At 47.0% G+C, this 17,479-nt stretch overlaps 3 protein-coding genes across 3 annotated transcripts; 1 reads left to right on the forward strand and 2 right to left on the reverse strand.

The window, feature by feature from the left end:
- Positions 1-135: 135 nt before the first annotated feature.
- Positions 136-10,419, reverse strand: TrAtP1_002470 (Type I Iterative PKS; the record flags this gene model as incomplete). The annotated part of the gene is made up of 10 exons (XM_066111481.1): positions 136-375; positions 521-596; positions 657-1,609; positions 1,699-1,958; positions 2,027-3,338; positions 3,397-8,885; positions 8,939-9,059; positions 9,122-9,647; positions 9,705-9,990; positions 10,041-10,419. 10 exons carry the CDS (start codon positions 10,417-10,419, stop codon positions 136-138), a joined length of 9,642 nt encoding a protein of 3,213 aa, XP_065967556.1.
- Positions 10,420-13,148: 2,729 nt separating this feature from the next.
- Positions 13,149-14,314, forward strand: TrAtP1_002471 (uncharacterized protein). The gene is made up of 2 exons (XM_014085079.2): positions 13,149-14,078; positions 14,130-14,314. Exon 1 carries the CDS (start codon positions 13,292-13,294, stop codon positions 14,006-14,008), a length of 717 nt encoding a protein of 238 aa, XP_013940554.1. The 5' UTR covers positions 13,149-13,291; the 3' UTR covers positions 14,009-14,078; positions 14,130-14,314.
- Positions 14,315-14,410: 96 nt separating this feature from the next.
- On the reverse strand, positions 14,411-15,352 carry TrAtP1_002472 (uncharacterized protein; the record flags this gene model as incomplete). Its single annotated transcript, XM_014085361.2, has 1 exon — positions 14,411-15,352. One exon carries the CDS (start codon positions 15,350-15,352, stop codon positions 14,411-14,413), a length of 942 nt encoding a protein of 313 aa, XP_013940836.2.
- Between the last annotated feature and the right edge of the window lie 2,127 nt (positions 15,353-17,479).

Here is a 17,479-nt window from a genome sequence, read left to right on the forward strand (position 1 = left end):
ATTGTGTTTATACCTGCTGTTGGATCCAAATACGAAGCAAGTACCTTTAAACAACTGAACACTTCACAAAGACAGGTATATATATTTAAATTTCTCTTAGCTTCCGGAATGCATACATACCTAGGTACTCCTCCGTCATGCTTCGAAATTGGTCATTGTTTTGATCATCAACGCCGAGACTTGCGCCGAGAGCGCCGTTTCAAGCTTTGCATTCATGTTCAAGAGCAAAAGTTGGGAAACAAAGTATAAGAGTCGAGAACCGAGAACCGAGAAAACGGCGTTCTTGCCCCGCTGAAAGTTGGGTCTCAGATCCACGCCTACAGTGCTTCCTTCGTAGCTGGAGATAACGGCGTTGAAAGCGGGTTTGGAGCAGGCCTTGAACAGCATTTACCGTTAATGATATGTTCCGTCGCAAACCTCAGTATTCGTGGATACATCTTGATTTCTAATCTAGTTATTCTGCATATGGAGAGGCGATACTCGAAACTCATACGGCACTGGCCTCTATAATGCCTCTTACAATCTCACCAGCCGCCTTGAGATGCTCCACAAACTCTGCCGACTTTCTCTCCCCGTTAATAACAGTGAATTGCACCCTAAAAGTACCATTAGCTTTACTCACAATAGGATATTTGTCACATGCAATTATTACTCACCTCTCTTCAAAGACTTGCACGCCAACCCACACGTCCTCCTTGTGAGGTTGACACCTGCCCATCTCCGGAAGTCCGAATTCTGTAAAGCTGGTGCAGACTGGTCTCTCGCTCGTCCTTCTGAAAACTTCGTCCTTGTAGAAAACAGGCAGCTCTTCGCCGGGCTCCAACATCTCTCGAAGCGCCATGAGATGCCATCTAAACCCTCTACCGCGACTTGACAGCGCCACAAGCCGCGCGTGTGACTTTACAGCTTCCAAGAAGAGTCTCCTCTTTTCGTATCCACTGATAGTTGCATCTTCAGCTGCGGCGCAAAATGCTTCCACTGGTGGCGTCATCACGTAAATCATGTCTGTTCGCCCACCGCGGAATGGGCGCTGCGAGATGACGTCCACGGCACCTGAGGGGTTGTATCCAAAGAGACGGCGGACAGCTACCTGGATGAGGAGCTGGATGACTGTCTTTGGAGGAAGCTTTTGTTGTCTTAGATAGGAGGCTGCATAAGATGTCTGTGTTAGGTTGGCGAGAGTGTAGCCGTCATGGGCTGACCGATGTTGAGTTTGGAGAGCAGGGATGATCTTGGACAGAGCTGTTGGCAGTGTAAATTCGAGATATGTAAAGTCACCATCGATCACCGATTTGGAAGTAGATGAGCCGTTGGATAGCTTCACCTGTTCAGCGGCTGGCGAATTGAGAGCCTTTATCAGACCACCGAATGTCGTGCCGTCGACCATGGTGTGCTCGCCCCAGATGGCAGATACACCGTTACGACAAACCACAAATGAAAGGGTTTTATCTAGCCAGCGGTTGGAATTGTCGTCAAGAAGGAAAGCATCTGCGCGGCCGTCTGCTGTCTCTGGAGCTGTATCTTCGAGGTAAACAATAAAGAGAGACTTTTCGATAGTTTCGACATAGTTGCGGCCGCTCTGACTTGCTGACAGTATTTCATCACGGGCCTGGAGCAGAGTGAGCCTTGAAAACATTTCCAAAAAATACACATAGTAGTATCGAGAAGATAGAGGAGAGAAAAGTGTTGAATGCTTACCTTTGCCCATTCATCGCGATTCGCAGTGGTGAGTAGACTAGTCCAATTCGTTTCTTCGGGAGTTTGCTGTATGATGCCTTCAAAGATATTCTTCAGCTTGTCGTATGTTACAGCCTGTCCATTGTGACTTTTAAGAGGAATCTTATATGCGTGTCCACGCTTCATGGCGACGATATAGTCGCTCTCTAGGAATCGATCATAACCGTCGCAGCCAAGCGCTGGAGTGCGATTCGAGCTGAATAGCCAATAAACAGTAGCCACTATATTGAGTCTCATTAGCATGCCGAAGCAGAATACTTGTCATGTTAGAATGGCGTAGTTTTCTTACTATCCAATGCTTGTTCGTGATAAAAGTCTTGCTTAATCGTGCCCGCATCAAGTGCCAATTTATACGCATAAGCTCCGAGCGAAAGCTGTGCGGCTTGTTGTGCCTGCGGCTGTCGAGCTGTATCCTGTCCAGGGAGAGTAGCAAAGAAATTTCGAAGTCTGGGCCGCCAGTCTCGCCCACGAAGCCACTTGTTTCTGACATACATATCCACAACCTCATTATTCTCACCTTCGCCGCCTGACATGTTTTTGAGCCTCGTTTGCAACTTTTGGCCCAGTCTATCGGGGTCTTGGAACGCTTTGATGGCTTCTCGAGTGCAACTCAGCTCTTCAGCGTTGGCAATGTGACCCACAGAGTCGAGGAATATGTCCAATGTCCCCTCTAAAGTTTGCATAGGATACTTGGGAAGAGAAACTTGCTTTGCGCTGCTGCCATCGCCATTTGTATCCGCTTTTGTCTCATCATGACCGTTAGCACCCTCGGGCTTGAACTTGTTCTTTACCAGGACAGAGCTTTTTGTGACAAAAGATGCAAGTGACCGCAGGCTTGGGGCATCTAAAATGTCTGAAGTTTGGACTGGGGCTTGCAGCTTGTTGGTAATCCAGTTCTTAATCTCAGTCGCAACAAGAGAGTCAAGGCCCATATTCGCAACGGCTTGATCCAGATCGAGTTCTTGGGATTCAAGGACAGTAAGTGAAGCTATTTTCTCTCGAATCGCAATCAGTATCAGCTGCTCTGCCTCTTCGACTGTTGATGCAAGTGCGACTTTTTCTTCTGCGGTCCGTTCATCTGCTGGCCCTGTTTGGTGCGCGGGACCTCGGCTATGAGAAGATAATATGTGAGACACAAGTGGTGGAACTCTACCACCTGGTGTTGTTTGGTTGATGAATGACTGAGGATCAAGGCCAAATGCTATCTGGTGGTTGCCATCTCTGAATGCCTTTCCGCTCATCACATAGTCAACAACTGGCAGAGCAATCTCAATAGGGAGAAGCTGAACACCCTGTCTGCTCAATGAGTGAGTATGTTCTTGGGTGACTGTATACGTGCTTTTGATCAGTGGAAAGTCAATCGTCGCAAACTTTGTATAACCAGCAGAGATTTGGGCGTGAGTAAACATGTCCTGGTACGTGCCTCCCGCAGCGTAATTGGACTGTCCCAGCGTACCAACAATACCGCAGAGAGACGAAAGATTTACAAAGAAGTCGACATCCCTATTGTAAAAGGCGTTGTAGATGTTAACTGTGCCGTGATATTTAGGTAGAAGCGCAATCTCAAAGTCCTTTTGTGTAATCTGTGACAGAGTCCGGTCCTGTATTCGAACAATTAGCTTCATATTTTCTGTTTCTTTTTAAGGAGCTTTTGCTTACCGAAAGCACCATGCCTCCATGAAGAATACCTCGCACCTGCGGCATCAGCAAATCTCGAGACAATTCTGCAGCTACTTGTTGTACCATTTTCGCATCACCCACATCGCACGTAATAATTCTGACTGTAGCTTCCGGAAGTACTGTCAAGTCTTTCTCCATCTCTGCTTTGGCAGCCTTTTCGTAACGCTGTCGTGTAAATAGTGCAATGTGCCTTGCACCCTTTTCTTGGAGACGACGGCACAAATGCTTTCCTAGACTTCCCAGCCCACCGACGATGATATAAGTCGCGTCGGAACGTAGCCGGAATGGCTGCTCTTTGGCTTGGACAGTAGAACTATCAGAGGCTTCTAACACAATCTTTCCGGTATGCTTTCGGCTCTGCATCAGTCTGAAAGCCTTTTCAATATCGCCTATTGGCATTGCCATAACAGACAGCGGTGTGAAGAGTCCAGCTTCAAAATCCGCAAAGATTCTCTGTAGCAAGTTCTGGCACTCAACTGGTCGCTGCTTCGAAAGCCCAACAAGATCCACGCTCATGAATCTCAAGTTTCTCTCAAACGGCTTCATGCTCAGCTGACTGCGTCGAGAAATATCCGTCTTGCCGACTTCAACAAACGTTCCAAAGGCAGCGACACACTCCCACGAAGCGTGAAGCATGGGCCCAGATAGAGAGTTTAGCACCACGTCCACGCCAGTTCCATTGGTAAGCCGGCTGATTCCTGCTGCGAAATCGGTCGTGCGGCTGCTAAAGATGTGACTCTCAGGGATGCTGTACTGCTCGACGAGGAGTTGCCGCTTGGCTGCACTTCCGACAGTTACAAATATCGTTGCTCCCAGTCTTTGAGCAATCTTTATGGCTACTTGGCCTAATGCACCGGAAGCAGAGTGTATCAGTATTGTCTGGCCCTGGCGAAGATTGGCACAGTCAAAGAGCGAATAGTAAACCGTAGCAAATGTCAATGGAATCGAAGCTGCTTCTGTGAATGGCAGCTTATCAGGTATGCGATGCACCAAATGGCCATTTGTTCTCGTCCGACTTGCGTAGGGAGTGCCAAACATGGCTGTCACTCGGTCTCCAGCCTTGAATTGTGACGCAAAGTTGGAACCTACAGCCGTGATAAGTCCAGCGCTTTCGCCAACCATGGGTTGTGTGGGCGGGAGTTGGCCTAGAGCAATGAAGACGTCTGAGAAGTTGAGGCCCCAAGCGTACGACTTGATTTCAACTTCATCGGGGCCGAGAGCGGAAGAGTCATCGTCAAGAAATACCAGGCTATTTAATAGGCCGGGTTTGTCAACATGAATCCTAAGCCGTCGATTGGCTTGATGGAAAGTAGTTTCTTCAGTCTCTGCAACATCAGAAGAGGTGGAAACGGCCTTGGATAGCTTAGTGTCTGCGACGAAGCGCTGAATTTGCATTTTACTATCTCTATACATGAGCTCAAACTCTCTCGGCTCGTTTTTCCTGATTCTCGTTTCGGTGGTATAGATGAAGTCTAAAATTGCATTCTGAATTTGATCAGCGTGCTGTTCCAGAGAGTCTTGTACGTCAATAGTGAAGCAATCCAGATACGGATTTTCGTTTCGTGCTGTTCGTGAGACTCCAGTGATTAGTGCGTTGTCTGGCAAAATGCCGCCATCGTCGTTTGTAGCAAAAATGACCCAGTATACTTTAGTTGCCTTGGATAACAGGCGATTGATGCCGGCAAATTGGTCAGTAGAGGCCTTTGTAAGAAGGGGCTGTTTTGCGGAATCAAGAATAATGTAAGAGCTTGAGTTGTCGACTTCATCATTAGTCCATTCCTCCAAAGAAGCCCCGAAGCCTTTCTCAGTCAAGCCATTTGCAAGCTTCACTGTGAGTGAGTTGTATGCCGGGCTTTCATCATCAGCAAAAGCATCCATTATCTTGAAGTGAGAAGGAACATGTCCATTCGTCGCAGAAGGAAGTGCAAGCGCGGTGGACAACAATAGGGCGCAATGTCTTTCAGGTTCCGGCAAATCATAGGCAGCCAAATCAACGCCGGAGAAACCAGCCTTTTGTAGATGCCCATTCCACTGCTCGGCAGATTGCAGTGGGCTATCAGTCCGGCCTTCGTCAACACCAGCCCACCAGCCTGGGATAGAACCAAAAGTCATGTTGATATACGGTGTTGATGTTGTAAGTTCGACAAGCCCAAGAACACCGCCAGGCTTCAGCAGCTTGTGGATTGTACGAATCGACTTGTCCAAAGACCGTGTGGCGTGGACAACGTTGGCTGCAACGACTAGATCATACGAGTGTTCTCTGAACCCTTGACTTGCTGCATCCTTTTCCAGATCCAGAGTCTGAAATGTCAAGAGGTGCGCCCAGTCTTTTAATCGGGTTGTTCGCACAGCTTCAAAAAATCCCGATGATATATCCGTGTACATGTACTCCGAGCAGAAGCTTTCACCATTGGGACTGCATGCTTTCAGAATTCTAAAAGTCGTACCGCCAGTTCCTGCGCCGATTTCCAAGATGCGTAAATCTCTTCTTTGGAAAGTCAACATCTTGACGTAGTCAGCCATGTACTGGTTTGGCCGGGCTCCTTCATCTGAATGGTATACTCGGAATAGAAGATCGTCTTTCAAGAAATGAGTGAGGGGATCTGTTTGCCCAGTCAAAAGAGGAACCAGTTCCGGTCCGATTCGAGCTACAGCCTCTCCTTCGACGCCAAGTCTGGATGTAAGCTTGTCCAGCTCCTCTTTCGTCTTTGGACTCTTTTCGATGAGCGACTTGCCCATCTCGGAACTTGCAAAATTCTTCAGAAGTCGCCACCAGTTGATTCTGTGGTCGTCCTTGACAGTTAATCCGCGCTCAAGCATTTCTCTGACAGCCCAGTCGATATATCTGGCGCAAGCAACAAAAGTGAGATTCACTTTCTCTGCCTGTGTGATCCCAGCTTCGTCGGACTGTAAGGGAATCTGGACGCGTTCCAACATATCGGGCGTAATTGAAGAGCTATCAACTCCCCATTCCATCTTGAAGATGTTATCGTTGTGAAGCACTTCAGTAGATTGAGCCTCTCCGACAACGCGAATTTCGCCACCATTCATAGTCAGAACGCATTGTGGTGCGCCATTATCTTCTGTCTGAAAGACTGCGGTACTAAAATTTGTCGACGTGGGAAAGACGTTACTCAGGTTACACAACGTCTGGAGATGATTCCCAGCTTGATTGGCGATGCTCGCAGAAATAAATATGTCGCTGATAAAGATGGGCATCACTGAACCTTTATTGGAGTGCTGTTGAAACACCGGAAGACAAGACTGGATGATTCCGTCGAGCGTTGTCGGATGAATGAGATGTGGCTGCATGAATCCACCGGGCATCTTTGCAGCAATATCTGGAATAACGAGATCATTGAGAGATTGATATGCTGCCATCCGAACCTCATTGTTGATTGCAAACGTTGGCCCATATTGGTTGCCTGTCGCCGCCATCTGAGCGTATAAGTCCTTGTGCGGAATGACATTGGTGCAAGCCACAGCTGCGTCTTCTAGGCGAGATGCTTGAGACTTGCGATCAAATTCTGCTTCGCGTTGCTGCTCAATCTCATCCTTGTCGTTGTCAAATACGGCTGATATAATGCCGTTGCAGTGATCTTGCCACTTGCCTTGATCTGATATTGAGGCGACAGAGAAATTCCAATTCTCATTTGCATCAGAGTACTGGAAAGTGAGGATCGTCTCAACCGATGTGTCGTCTTTGGGAACAGTCAACGTCTTCTTAAAGGAAACATTCTTTATCCGATATCCTTTGGGCTTGAGGTCTTGTCGACGATCTTGGTCCAGTTGTTGTATCGCCTGAATTGCCATTGTCATGTATCCAGCTGCAGGAAAAACGATGAAGTTGTCGACAACATGGTCTTGTAGCCACGGCAATCTCTCGGTGCTTAGCAGTATTCGCCAGCTGGGCTGACTATCGGGCGATGCGATGACTCGGGAGCCAAGCAGGTCATGCGAAGGATGTTTTCTGCATCGATACTCGCGGCTTAATCTCGATTCCATCCAATGGGTTTCTGTATGATTCCAGTGATACGATGGCAAATCCCGTAGAACAGTTGGAGGTGAAGACTCCGACCTGAAAAGTGCAGCCACAGCCCCAATATCGAGATTGTCATTCCCACTGCGGAAGAGGGCTGATCCTGTATTCATGAGAGACTTGATGCTGTTTTCGCCACGAACCAACGTTGGAATATAGTTGTATGAGGAACCGTCAGCTTGAAGATCTGCCAGAGTCTGCTTGATCGGGCCCGACAAAGCTGCGTGGGGGCCAATCTCGATAATGTTGACTGCTGTCTGCCGCAATTCTCGATACAAGTTTCGTAAAGCACCGCAAAACCGGACAGGCGATACCAAGTTGTCAACCCAGTAAGAGGCCCCGAATCCATCAAACTTCTCTTGTTCAGTGACACTCGAGAAATATCGAATGGCAGTGTCCACTGGTCCCGACTCGAGCCCCTCTAGTTGCTGAAGATAATCAGAGCTTACCAGCTGCATATGATGAGAGTGATAGGCGGTATCAACCTTAAGCCGGCGATTAAAGACTCCATCTGCGTCGAGGGCATCCTTCAAAGCCATGATTCCGCTCAAGTCACCGGATGTTGTAACACTCGAAGGGCTGTTGATACAAGCCACTGTAACGCCTTGAATGTCAAACTTCGTGATATACCTCTGCGCATCTTCATGTCCAAGACCGACAGCCATCATGGTTCCACTTTGATCAGAGCGTTGTTTCGATTTCTCAGCCAAGAAGCTCCTGTGGTACGATGCAAACATCGCAGCACTCTGTGAGATGGCACCAGCGGCATATGCAGCGGCTATTTCACCGCTGGAGTGGCCGACTACAGCTGCAGGCAAGATATTCCAACTCTTGAACAGGTCAACAAGAGCTATCTGGACAGCGGTGCTTGCCGGTTGGCCATATTCACTATTGTTCAGGCGGCTTGAGGACTCATCCCGAGATAACTCTTCGACCAGGCTCCATTGGGCGCCAAATCCTTTCAGCAACTTTTCTGAGATTGCCACTGATTGAGAAAATACCGTATGTTCAGACTGTAGAAGGTGATAGCCCATTCTTGCCCACTGCGTGCCCTGTCCAGTGAAGACAAAGGCTGTGGATAGCTTGTTTGCTGCTTTGTTTCGTGCTAAATCCTTGGCTCCAAGGCCCTGAAGCAAGGAGTAGATGTCTTCGGCAATAAGACCAGAGCGCCACTGGAATTTTGATCTTCGTTTGATCAGGGTGTGGGAAAGATCATCGAGTCGAACGTTGGGGTGACGCTTCAGGTATTCACCAAGGTCATTGATGGCACTCTGCAGAGAATATTCGGACCGAGCAGATATGGGGAAGAAATGTGAAATATTCTCTTCATCTTTCTTCACATCGGTCTTGCCATTAATCTTGCCGTTTAATGTGCCATTTTGTGTGCCGGGTTGTGTGGCTGCTTGTCCATTTTCACTATCGATGCCTCCTAATAAGCCACAAGGTCAGCAAATGTTTGTCTAGTAGGAATAAATCTATTACCATTAAAATCATGAACCGATTCTAGAAGCAACATGGCGTTTGTGCCTCCAAACCCAAAACTGTTTACCACAGCTTTCCGCGTAGACGGCGTGGCTGGCCAAGGCGTGAGCGACTGCGCAATCTAGTTGTAATTGTCTCGTTAGAAACACCATTCACACAGTTCGAGTGAAACGCCATTCTTACCTTCATATATCGCTCATCTGGTTCCAGTCCAGGCTTGAAGTTCTCAGGCAGTATATTTGGTGGAATGAAGCCCTTCTCCATCGCCATGACCGTCTTAATGAGACCTGCTGTTCCACTGGCAGCTTCAGAATGTCCAATGTTTGGCTTTGTAGCGCCCACGAAAACCGGATTCTGTCCATCGCGGTCTTCGCAGAACACGTTTCGGATCGTGTTTATTTCCACTTTGTCGCCGGCTTTGGTCCCTGTGCCATGAGCTTCTACATATTGCACGTCAGAAGGCTTGAAAGGGAGATTTTGGAAGAGGCGTTTCGCAAGACGTTCTTGAGCGTCCTGGTTAGGCAGCATTATTCCGTTTGTTCGGCCGTCAGAGTTGATTCCCGAATTCCGTATGACGGCTCGAATGCTGTCCCCGTCTCGAATAGCATCATCTAACCGCTTGAGGACGACCATTCCTACGCCTTCTCCTCGGCCATAGCCGTTACCGCGTGCGTCAAATGTGTAAGACCTTCCTTGGTCATTGAATAGTCTGAAACAGTAAGCTTAGCCAAAAATGCCATATCGATAAACTTTTGAAGAGACTCACCCAGTCATTGACATCAAGGCCATCTGGTCAGGGGAGAATACCAGATTCACACCACCTGCCAACGCCATCGATGTTTCTCCAGCACGCAGACTTTGGCATGCTAAACTAATAGCAGCTAAGCTACCAGAGCAGGCAGTATCTACCATGACTGAAGGGCCCTGTAGATCAAAAACGTAGGAAACACGGTTTGCCAACAGTGGTCGAGCAACGCCGAGATTGTGATACTTGGAAACGGCTTCTGGATCTTTGTGTATTATCTGTGCAAAGTCATGTCCAAACATGGCAACTTGAGAAGTCTTAGTATGGATCAAGTGTCAATAGAAGACTAAAGCATACCAAAGATTCCCGTGTCCGACCCCTTAAACTCATGCATCGGAATCCCTGCATTCTCGACTGCCTCCCATGTAGTCTCCAAAACAACTCGCTGCTGGGGATCGAGTGTATCTGCCTCTTGTTGTGCTATTCCAAAGAAACCAGCATCGAAAGTAGCAATGTCTTGATCAATAAAGTGTCCTCCCTTTTGGTTAATTGTGCCCGAAATTTCTGGATCAGGGTGATAGAAGGCCTGGTGGTTGAATCGATCCGATGGAACTTCAGTCCAACCGCTCCGGCCTTCAGAAACGACATTCCATAATTCTTCTGGGCTGTTGGCTCCTCCAGGGTATCGGCAGCCCATGCCGATAATGGCAACAGGAACTGGTCCTTGAGACCGCATTTTTGCAGAATTGCTTGATAGAGGCGTTGGGTTACCTTCAAAGAGCCCAAACAGCGTGAGATTTGGTTCTATACTCTCCCTCTTTCTTAGAATATATTGGTGCCTAGATATATGGGAATTACACCTCCCCTGTTATCCCTCCTCTGCCAAGGTTTAACGCAATAGCCGTGCATAAGCCCATCGTCTCGTTAGCAATCCATTTCATCCCACAAGGTAACTCAAAATCTATCCTTCGGATATTCAATATGCAGTCAGCATTTGATAAAACACGCAACCAGATGAATGATTTGATCCATGTGCTATATATGTGCAATTCAACCCCTGATTTAGGTATGGTTGAAGAGTAACACGAGGATACGTAGGATTCCATTGGAGCGCATGCAGTACTACCCTCTTCCATAGCAATGCGCTAAAACATGCTAGATGTTGTTGAAATTCCTCCAATGGCTAGTAAAATATCCTCCCCCGCGAAAGATTTATGGATAGGGCGTCATCCGTACCATGCAAGCTTAATCAAGCGGGTCATGTCCCCCACCAAAGACTTACGCCCGCAATCTATGATCCCATTCTATCTAGGAAAGGCAGATCTGCGCGCTTGATCCTGCCTCAGATCCATATTAAGAGGCACTGGCGGCGTACATGACCATATTCCTATATCGTACAAAGTTATGACTGTATGTCAATGCCATCGGACTATATTGACCGGCGTCTATTTTGTGAGGCATCCATACTTCAGGATGTTTGACATTTCCGTTAGTCAATATTTTGTAAGTCCTACGGAGATTATGCAGACATCAAAAGCCAACGGATAATATCTTGGCAGCCTCCAGTGGGACGAGTAATCCAATGCTAGCCACAAATTGAAGGTAAGCCAACTAGGTGTCAGCAGATCTTCATTTCCATTTGGTACACGCTCATAGAAATATCTAATACCATTTCTTGATTTCTGATCATATTTGGAAACTTTTATATACCATTTTTGACTCCTAGCCAATCATAGAAGTGATCAAACACCAGTGACCGCTTCAGGCAACAGTATAGGCTATGAGACCAAAACTCATCTTGACACGCTTACCTCTGGTGCCAGTGAGAGCTATGCGTTGTAACCGTACGACAGGCATAAAACCACGCAGATTTAAACTGAGATTGGCAGTGTTAGAGCCGCAGACGCGATAAACAAGAGAATAGTATCTCCAGAGCTAGCAGGGTATATTCCAGGCTTTTTACGCCATCTCCACCAACGGCCCGACTGAACTAGTAATGACTATCGAGAATAATCAGCAGAAATAGACTAGAAAGCTTCAATGATTACTTGTATAATTCTGTTCTTATAAATCTTGAACGATGATGGTTAAATAAAGTGATATTGCAGCTTCATTTCTATTAACTGCTAGCGTGTTTTAGAATAACGTGGGTATGAAGACGTGTAAAGAGATTCAATATTTCCCACTCAGCCATGCCGGTATTTTCCCCGCATTCGTAAGCGGATCCGATTATTACCCCAGATACTCACTCGGCAAATGATCACACGATAGCGAATCTTCGGTTTCTCCTAGTAATGCTATCCGGCAGGTCTTAGATGTATCTACACCAAATACCCGTCAAAGCTGGCCGTAATCGCATACGCCCTTGTTATCCTATGGCTTTTCAATGGTGGCTTCAGAAAGGTGGAGTTTATGATTACTGGCATCTCTACTTCAGTTACGCGGTTCGTCCTCTAGCTGGGGATATAAGATCGAACGCTACAAATTTCTCATCAGAATGAATGTATTCAGAGACTCGCAGCAATGAACTATATGCGGCTAGAAGCTATATACTCTTGCGGTGGACAAAAAAACTCGCCGGTCTGCAACAATAGATTTGTGCGTAATGGGCGGCTGTGCTTTCTTTCCACGCTTTGACACTCCAGTATAATATGACGACTCAAAGATATTGGAGTTTGCCGACTCCTACCGCATTCGGACAGCGATATCCGTCTGACCCAATCACTAAACCAGGATTACGTAGGACGAAACTAGTGTTGATATGTAGCTTGTTGTATAGGTTAATGTCATGTCCTATGACTAGTAGAACATCAGCACGTAACTAATCCTAGGGCAAAGTCGGAAGCGGATATGGCATCACGCAAATGAGCTTTGTGTTAAAAATGGTCAATATTATTGAATGATGAAAAGGTGTACCGATGAAAAAATTGTGACTCCAAGACGTTATAGGGTATTGCAACCTTGGCAAAAATAAGACAAAAGTTTTTGTAGTTTATGTCTCTATTTTCCATCACAGCCTTGATATTGATTTTCCTGCTAAACTTTCCCAGCGCTTTTGAGTAAATGATGAAGCTAATTTAGCTTGCAATGACGATTGTTAGTCTACGGAGTACGTTGCTTGTGCAAATTGAAGCCACTTACTACAGTTAGTACAAGTACAGCGAACTATCTGCTAGCGCCAGGAACACGGAAACACTAAAAGATCTCAACAGGCTTTGGAGACCAAAAGAGGAAATATAGGAAATTTAACATTGTGTACCGTAATTCTATACATAAATAGCCTGCCTATCTCCTCTTGAAGATGTGATAACAACCCTTTTGATCGAAATCTTTTACTTGATCCCATTATAAGCTGGCTGTGTTACAAAGAGAAAATGCTGTCAGCCTGGTGGAGTAGTCCCACCTTTTGTCAATTTCTTGGGCGCGCGCCCTGTGTTCGCAACAAAGCGCCACTATGGAAAAGAGAAAAAGTTTGGAGAATAAAGAAGATTCTAGTAATAAAGAGTTGATATATAGCTCTGTATATGTCTGATAAATAATTTTGATCTGGCTGCAGTCCCTATTCTCTCGACGCCAGTTTCTTTAATAACTGTTCATCGACATACACCATGAGCTCAACACTCAGCGCACAAAAACTGCTGCAGTCTGCACGAATCTCTCCAGAAATCTTCAAATTACGCCCAGATTACCGAGCTCTTTTAATGACAGTCGAAGGGGTTCCTCCAGGCCCTAGCGACAGTATAAGCGAAGCCCTCCTGATCGATGCTGAAACAAATGCAAAGAATCTATTGTCAAAGCACCCTGTAACCGAGATTCCACACATTGCCGCATGGCGAGAGACTTACAAGGCATTTGGATCTAAGCCGCAGAAAACTCGCAACAGCCTAGAGGCATTGACTCGCCGTGCTGAGAATGGATTACCTCGAATCAACCGGTTGACGGACATTTACAATGCGATTTCGGTCAAGCATCAAATCCCACTAGGTGGCGAGGACCTTGAGAAATACGACGGATCACCCTTCTTGATACGTGCCACAGGCCAAGAGCAGTTTCAGGCTTTCACAGGTGGCGAACTGCAGACTGAACTCGCAGCACCTGGAGAACCTATTTGGTGTGACGATACTGGAATTACCTGTCGTCGCTGGAATTGGCGGCAAGGTCCACGCACCGCATTGTCTGATGCGACTACAAATGTGTTGATCATCTTTGACGCATTGGGGCCACTTTCGGACGAAGCTCTGCTTGCGGCTGCGGAAGAACTTGCCTCGACATTGAAGAGCATTTCTCCAGAAGTGCAATGCGCTAAAAGATTAATTAAAGCTTAATTGACGGCTCCTCATTAGCGCAGATGAGAGAGATGAGTGTAACATGCGATGTTGTTGGAAAATATATATGGTAGATTTGCCCTTTTGTTTGCGATAACTTCAGCATACTAATGGAAACTAGACTAGCAAGCGATGAAAAGAAAGGAGGATCATACTATTGTATTAAGATATTCAGTGGGGCGGTTATAGAAGAATGGCAGACAGAAGCTAGAATCACAACGAACAAGCTTGCATGCTTAAAGCGTTTTGCCCTCGTTAATATATTTCTGTGAGAAACTCATTCAAGGCACATTAACTCATATTTATCTGTATTATCATAACTATCAACATGGTAAACTTGGATACCAATATTTACATGAACTATAAGTTTTCAAGAAGAGCGCTAATCATAACGGGTATCCATTAAAGCTGGATGACATAAGTGCCATTGGGCTTGCCATGCTCATCAAACGAAGTCATCTTGATGGAATCGGCCATGGGAATGGCCTTAATCTCCTTGACATCCGGGCTCAAAGAGACCGTGGGCTTGGGCCCCAAGTTGCGGCGGAACTTGGCAGAGTTGCTCATGGTCACGGGCTGGCTGTCCGTGAGGCGGTTGACGCATGTGCCGCCGGGGATGATGGTGTCGCCAATGTATCCCTCGAGCGTGGCGTATTGGTGGAAGATGGCCTGCCAGTTGGGCTGGATATTGCCAATGCCGCCGGGCACATTCTTGTCGTACACCGAAACAACAGTCTCCTGAGCAAAGTTCTCCTGCTGGCTGCTCTGGGCGTAGTCGTCTGTCACCGCAGAGTCCTGGTTGTAGTTGGAGATCCAAACGTTGCCGGTGGAAAAGGGCACGCCGTATGAAGGGTCAAAGGCGTGAGAGTCCAAGCTGTGGCCAATCTCATGGAGGAAGACGGTAATGTCGACGTCACCAACCATGAGGGTGTTGTCACCGCTGGAGCCGGCCGATTTGTTGCCGGGAATGAAGACGTAGTGGCGAATGTAGTCCCTCATGCGAACGGGCACACGACCAAAGAGGTCGATAATGTCAGTCTGGCTGAGAGGAGAGTCCTTGTGTCGGCAAAATGTCCAGGTCTGAGAGCAATCGGTGTAGTGAATGTTGAAAGGCGTGATATCGTTTGGCGAAAGCCCGGCACCTTGAACCAAAGACTTGCAGTCGGCGGGAATCCAGCCAGCTCCCCAGACATCTGAAGTCGACTGGGTGGGCTTCAAGTTGTCCAAGAGGCCCTGGCCTAAAGACGCCAAACCACCTCCTGGAAAGTTTGGCTGGATGACAGGCTTGTCAAGTTTGGCAAGGGCCAAAGGGAGAAGAGCGAGGACAGAAATCTTGAAAGCCATTTTGACCGTATATTGAACAGCTGTAAAACTGCTGGTTATTCTGCGAGCCGATATTTTCTGGGTACTTCCAACATCATGCCGGAGCGCAGATCTATCCATCTATATATACTTTTGCTCCCGTAGCAGCGTGCTTCAAAGAGAATTTTGGACAAGGCTTGGGACCTTCGCTGTGTTCCAAGTCAGGAAGGTAGCATGCTTTCGTTTATCGCTTTCTGACCATTGTCTTGGCATCGATGGTAACCAGACTAGGAGAAAACATTCTTGCCAACCAGGATCAAGTCATTCGGGTTCTAAATTTCTTCAAGTCTGCCGATCGACTAAGAAGAGCAACATTAAAGTAACAACCACCAAGTTTCTCGTATTATTCATAGAGCAACTAATTACATCATCAAGTGCCAAATAACTCCAAAAGCAACAACTATTGCGGTTCTACGAGTTTGCAGTTGTACAATTGTGAAGCCCCCGGTCCCAGACGTTTACCTGCAAAGACCTAGTTGACGAGTGGACTACCTATTTTAGCTTCCTTTATAAGCTAGAGTTTTAACTTGGAAGCTTTTGTGTATAGTTAAAAGAAAACAGCGCTAAACGTAATCGATATTAATGCCGCGGCCGGGTTTATGATCCCACGCAAGGCAACCGGCCTATGACTTGTGAAAGACGCTGCTCTGCTAACTGGTTTTCCTTGTTGTCACAATTATCTGCCTTTTTCCAATAATGCTCTAAGCCTAAGAGGGATTACATCGCATGCACATTCCAGAGCCTGCAAGCCCATTTGCTAATATATTCCGGCCTGCTGCCTTTTCCGTACAAGAAAGACGAAGAAGGGGGCTATGTCGGAGGATAATTCACGCCATTCGTGCGGGTGCGCATTATCATCTGCCTCTGGGTTCTTGTGCTGTACACACGGGGCACTCTCACAGCCTGATTCAACCTGGTAATCAATATTGGCTGACCCAATAGTCTTTGCATGCTTTGAGCGATCACGAACCCAAGACATTATCGTAACGTTACAAAATTGCCCAACTGGGTAAGCTGACCTCGTTGAACACCTGTTTATGGCCCTGATTAGTTTTGCTGGCATGTTTATATTGCTCCAATCTGACATGATTGTCGGGAATAGGCGGAGGATAGAACTTGGGCACGCTGGTGGTATAAGATGCTGACAATAGTTGGATCGCCGCAGGCTAACAATTTATTGATGTGAAGCCTGTTTTTGCGATGAACAAGCAGTGCAAGTCCTGTATAGTGAGGCATAGACGCAGGTAACCGGGTAAGCGGTGAGACAACCATGACTAACGTGTGCTTAGTAGCTCAATATAGGTATGCAAGCGATGACATTTCTCTGTGTCTATTGGGCGGACGAATGCTATAACGTCAGAGTTCTCTTTCGAGAAGAATCAAGGAATTCACATGATCCCTCACGACTGCCGAGTATAGAGGCTGCCAATACCGAATGACGGTTGCTGTCTTGGGTTAGTTTCCGTCTATTCCTTTTGGTAGCTCCCGAGTTGGTCGACAGTTGCGGGGCAATGCCTCGGCCAAACTCCTGTAGGAGCGCATAAAGGATGTTGACGCCGCCGTTTTGGATTAAGACGACTGCACCCCAGAGTGATAAAGGGCTCTTACTTCCCTATAGGAGTCAATAATCAGCGCATTGAGCAACTGTTTGCGAATCACTTCAAAAGCAATGTACAAGTAAAGGGCAAAAGAGAGTCCCCTGCATTAGCGTTGGCGCTGGCCAAGCCTCTAGCTTTCACCATATCCTTGCACTTGATCCTTTGAGACGAACTGCATCGTATCTCCATCTAAAGTCCATTGGTGCTGAAAAAGAGGCGAATGCGGCTTCTCGAATGGAACATCGCCATCCATTACGCTTGATATAAATACGAGTTGCCATGGCTGGTAACTCCGCATTAGATCGCTTTGAAGGAGCATTACAAGATTAATGTTGTAACATGACTAGGCGATGTTACTTTGGTGCTTTGAGACAGCCACGTTGACTTCCCTTGGCTTGTGCTTTTGGGTTTCCAGATGAGCGACGGACCGGCTGATGCGCTCCAATCTTTGATGTTGATCCCGACTCCACCTTGGATGGGCAGCTGAGCACCTGAGATCGATCATTCGACA

This window comes from Trichoderma atroviride, chromosome 1 (genome assembly GCF_020647795.1).
Source record: "Trichoderma atroviride chromosome 1, complete sequence".
In the NCBI taxonomy this organism is placed as follows: domain Eukaryota; kingdom Fungi; phylum Ascomycota; class Sordariomycetes; order Hypocreales; family Hypocreaceae; genus Trichoderma; species Trichoderma atroviride.

Coding starts and splice junctions, on each gene's coding strand:
- TrAtP1_002471 (XM_014085079.2), top strand. CDS start 13,292: ATGAGCTCAACACTCAGCGCACAAAAACTGCTGCAGTCTGCACGAATC.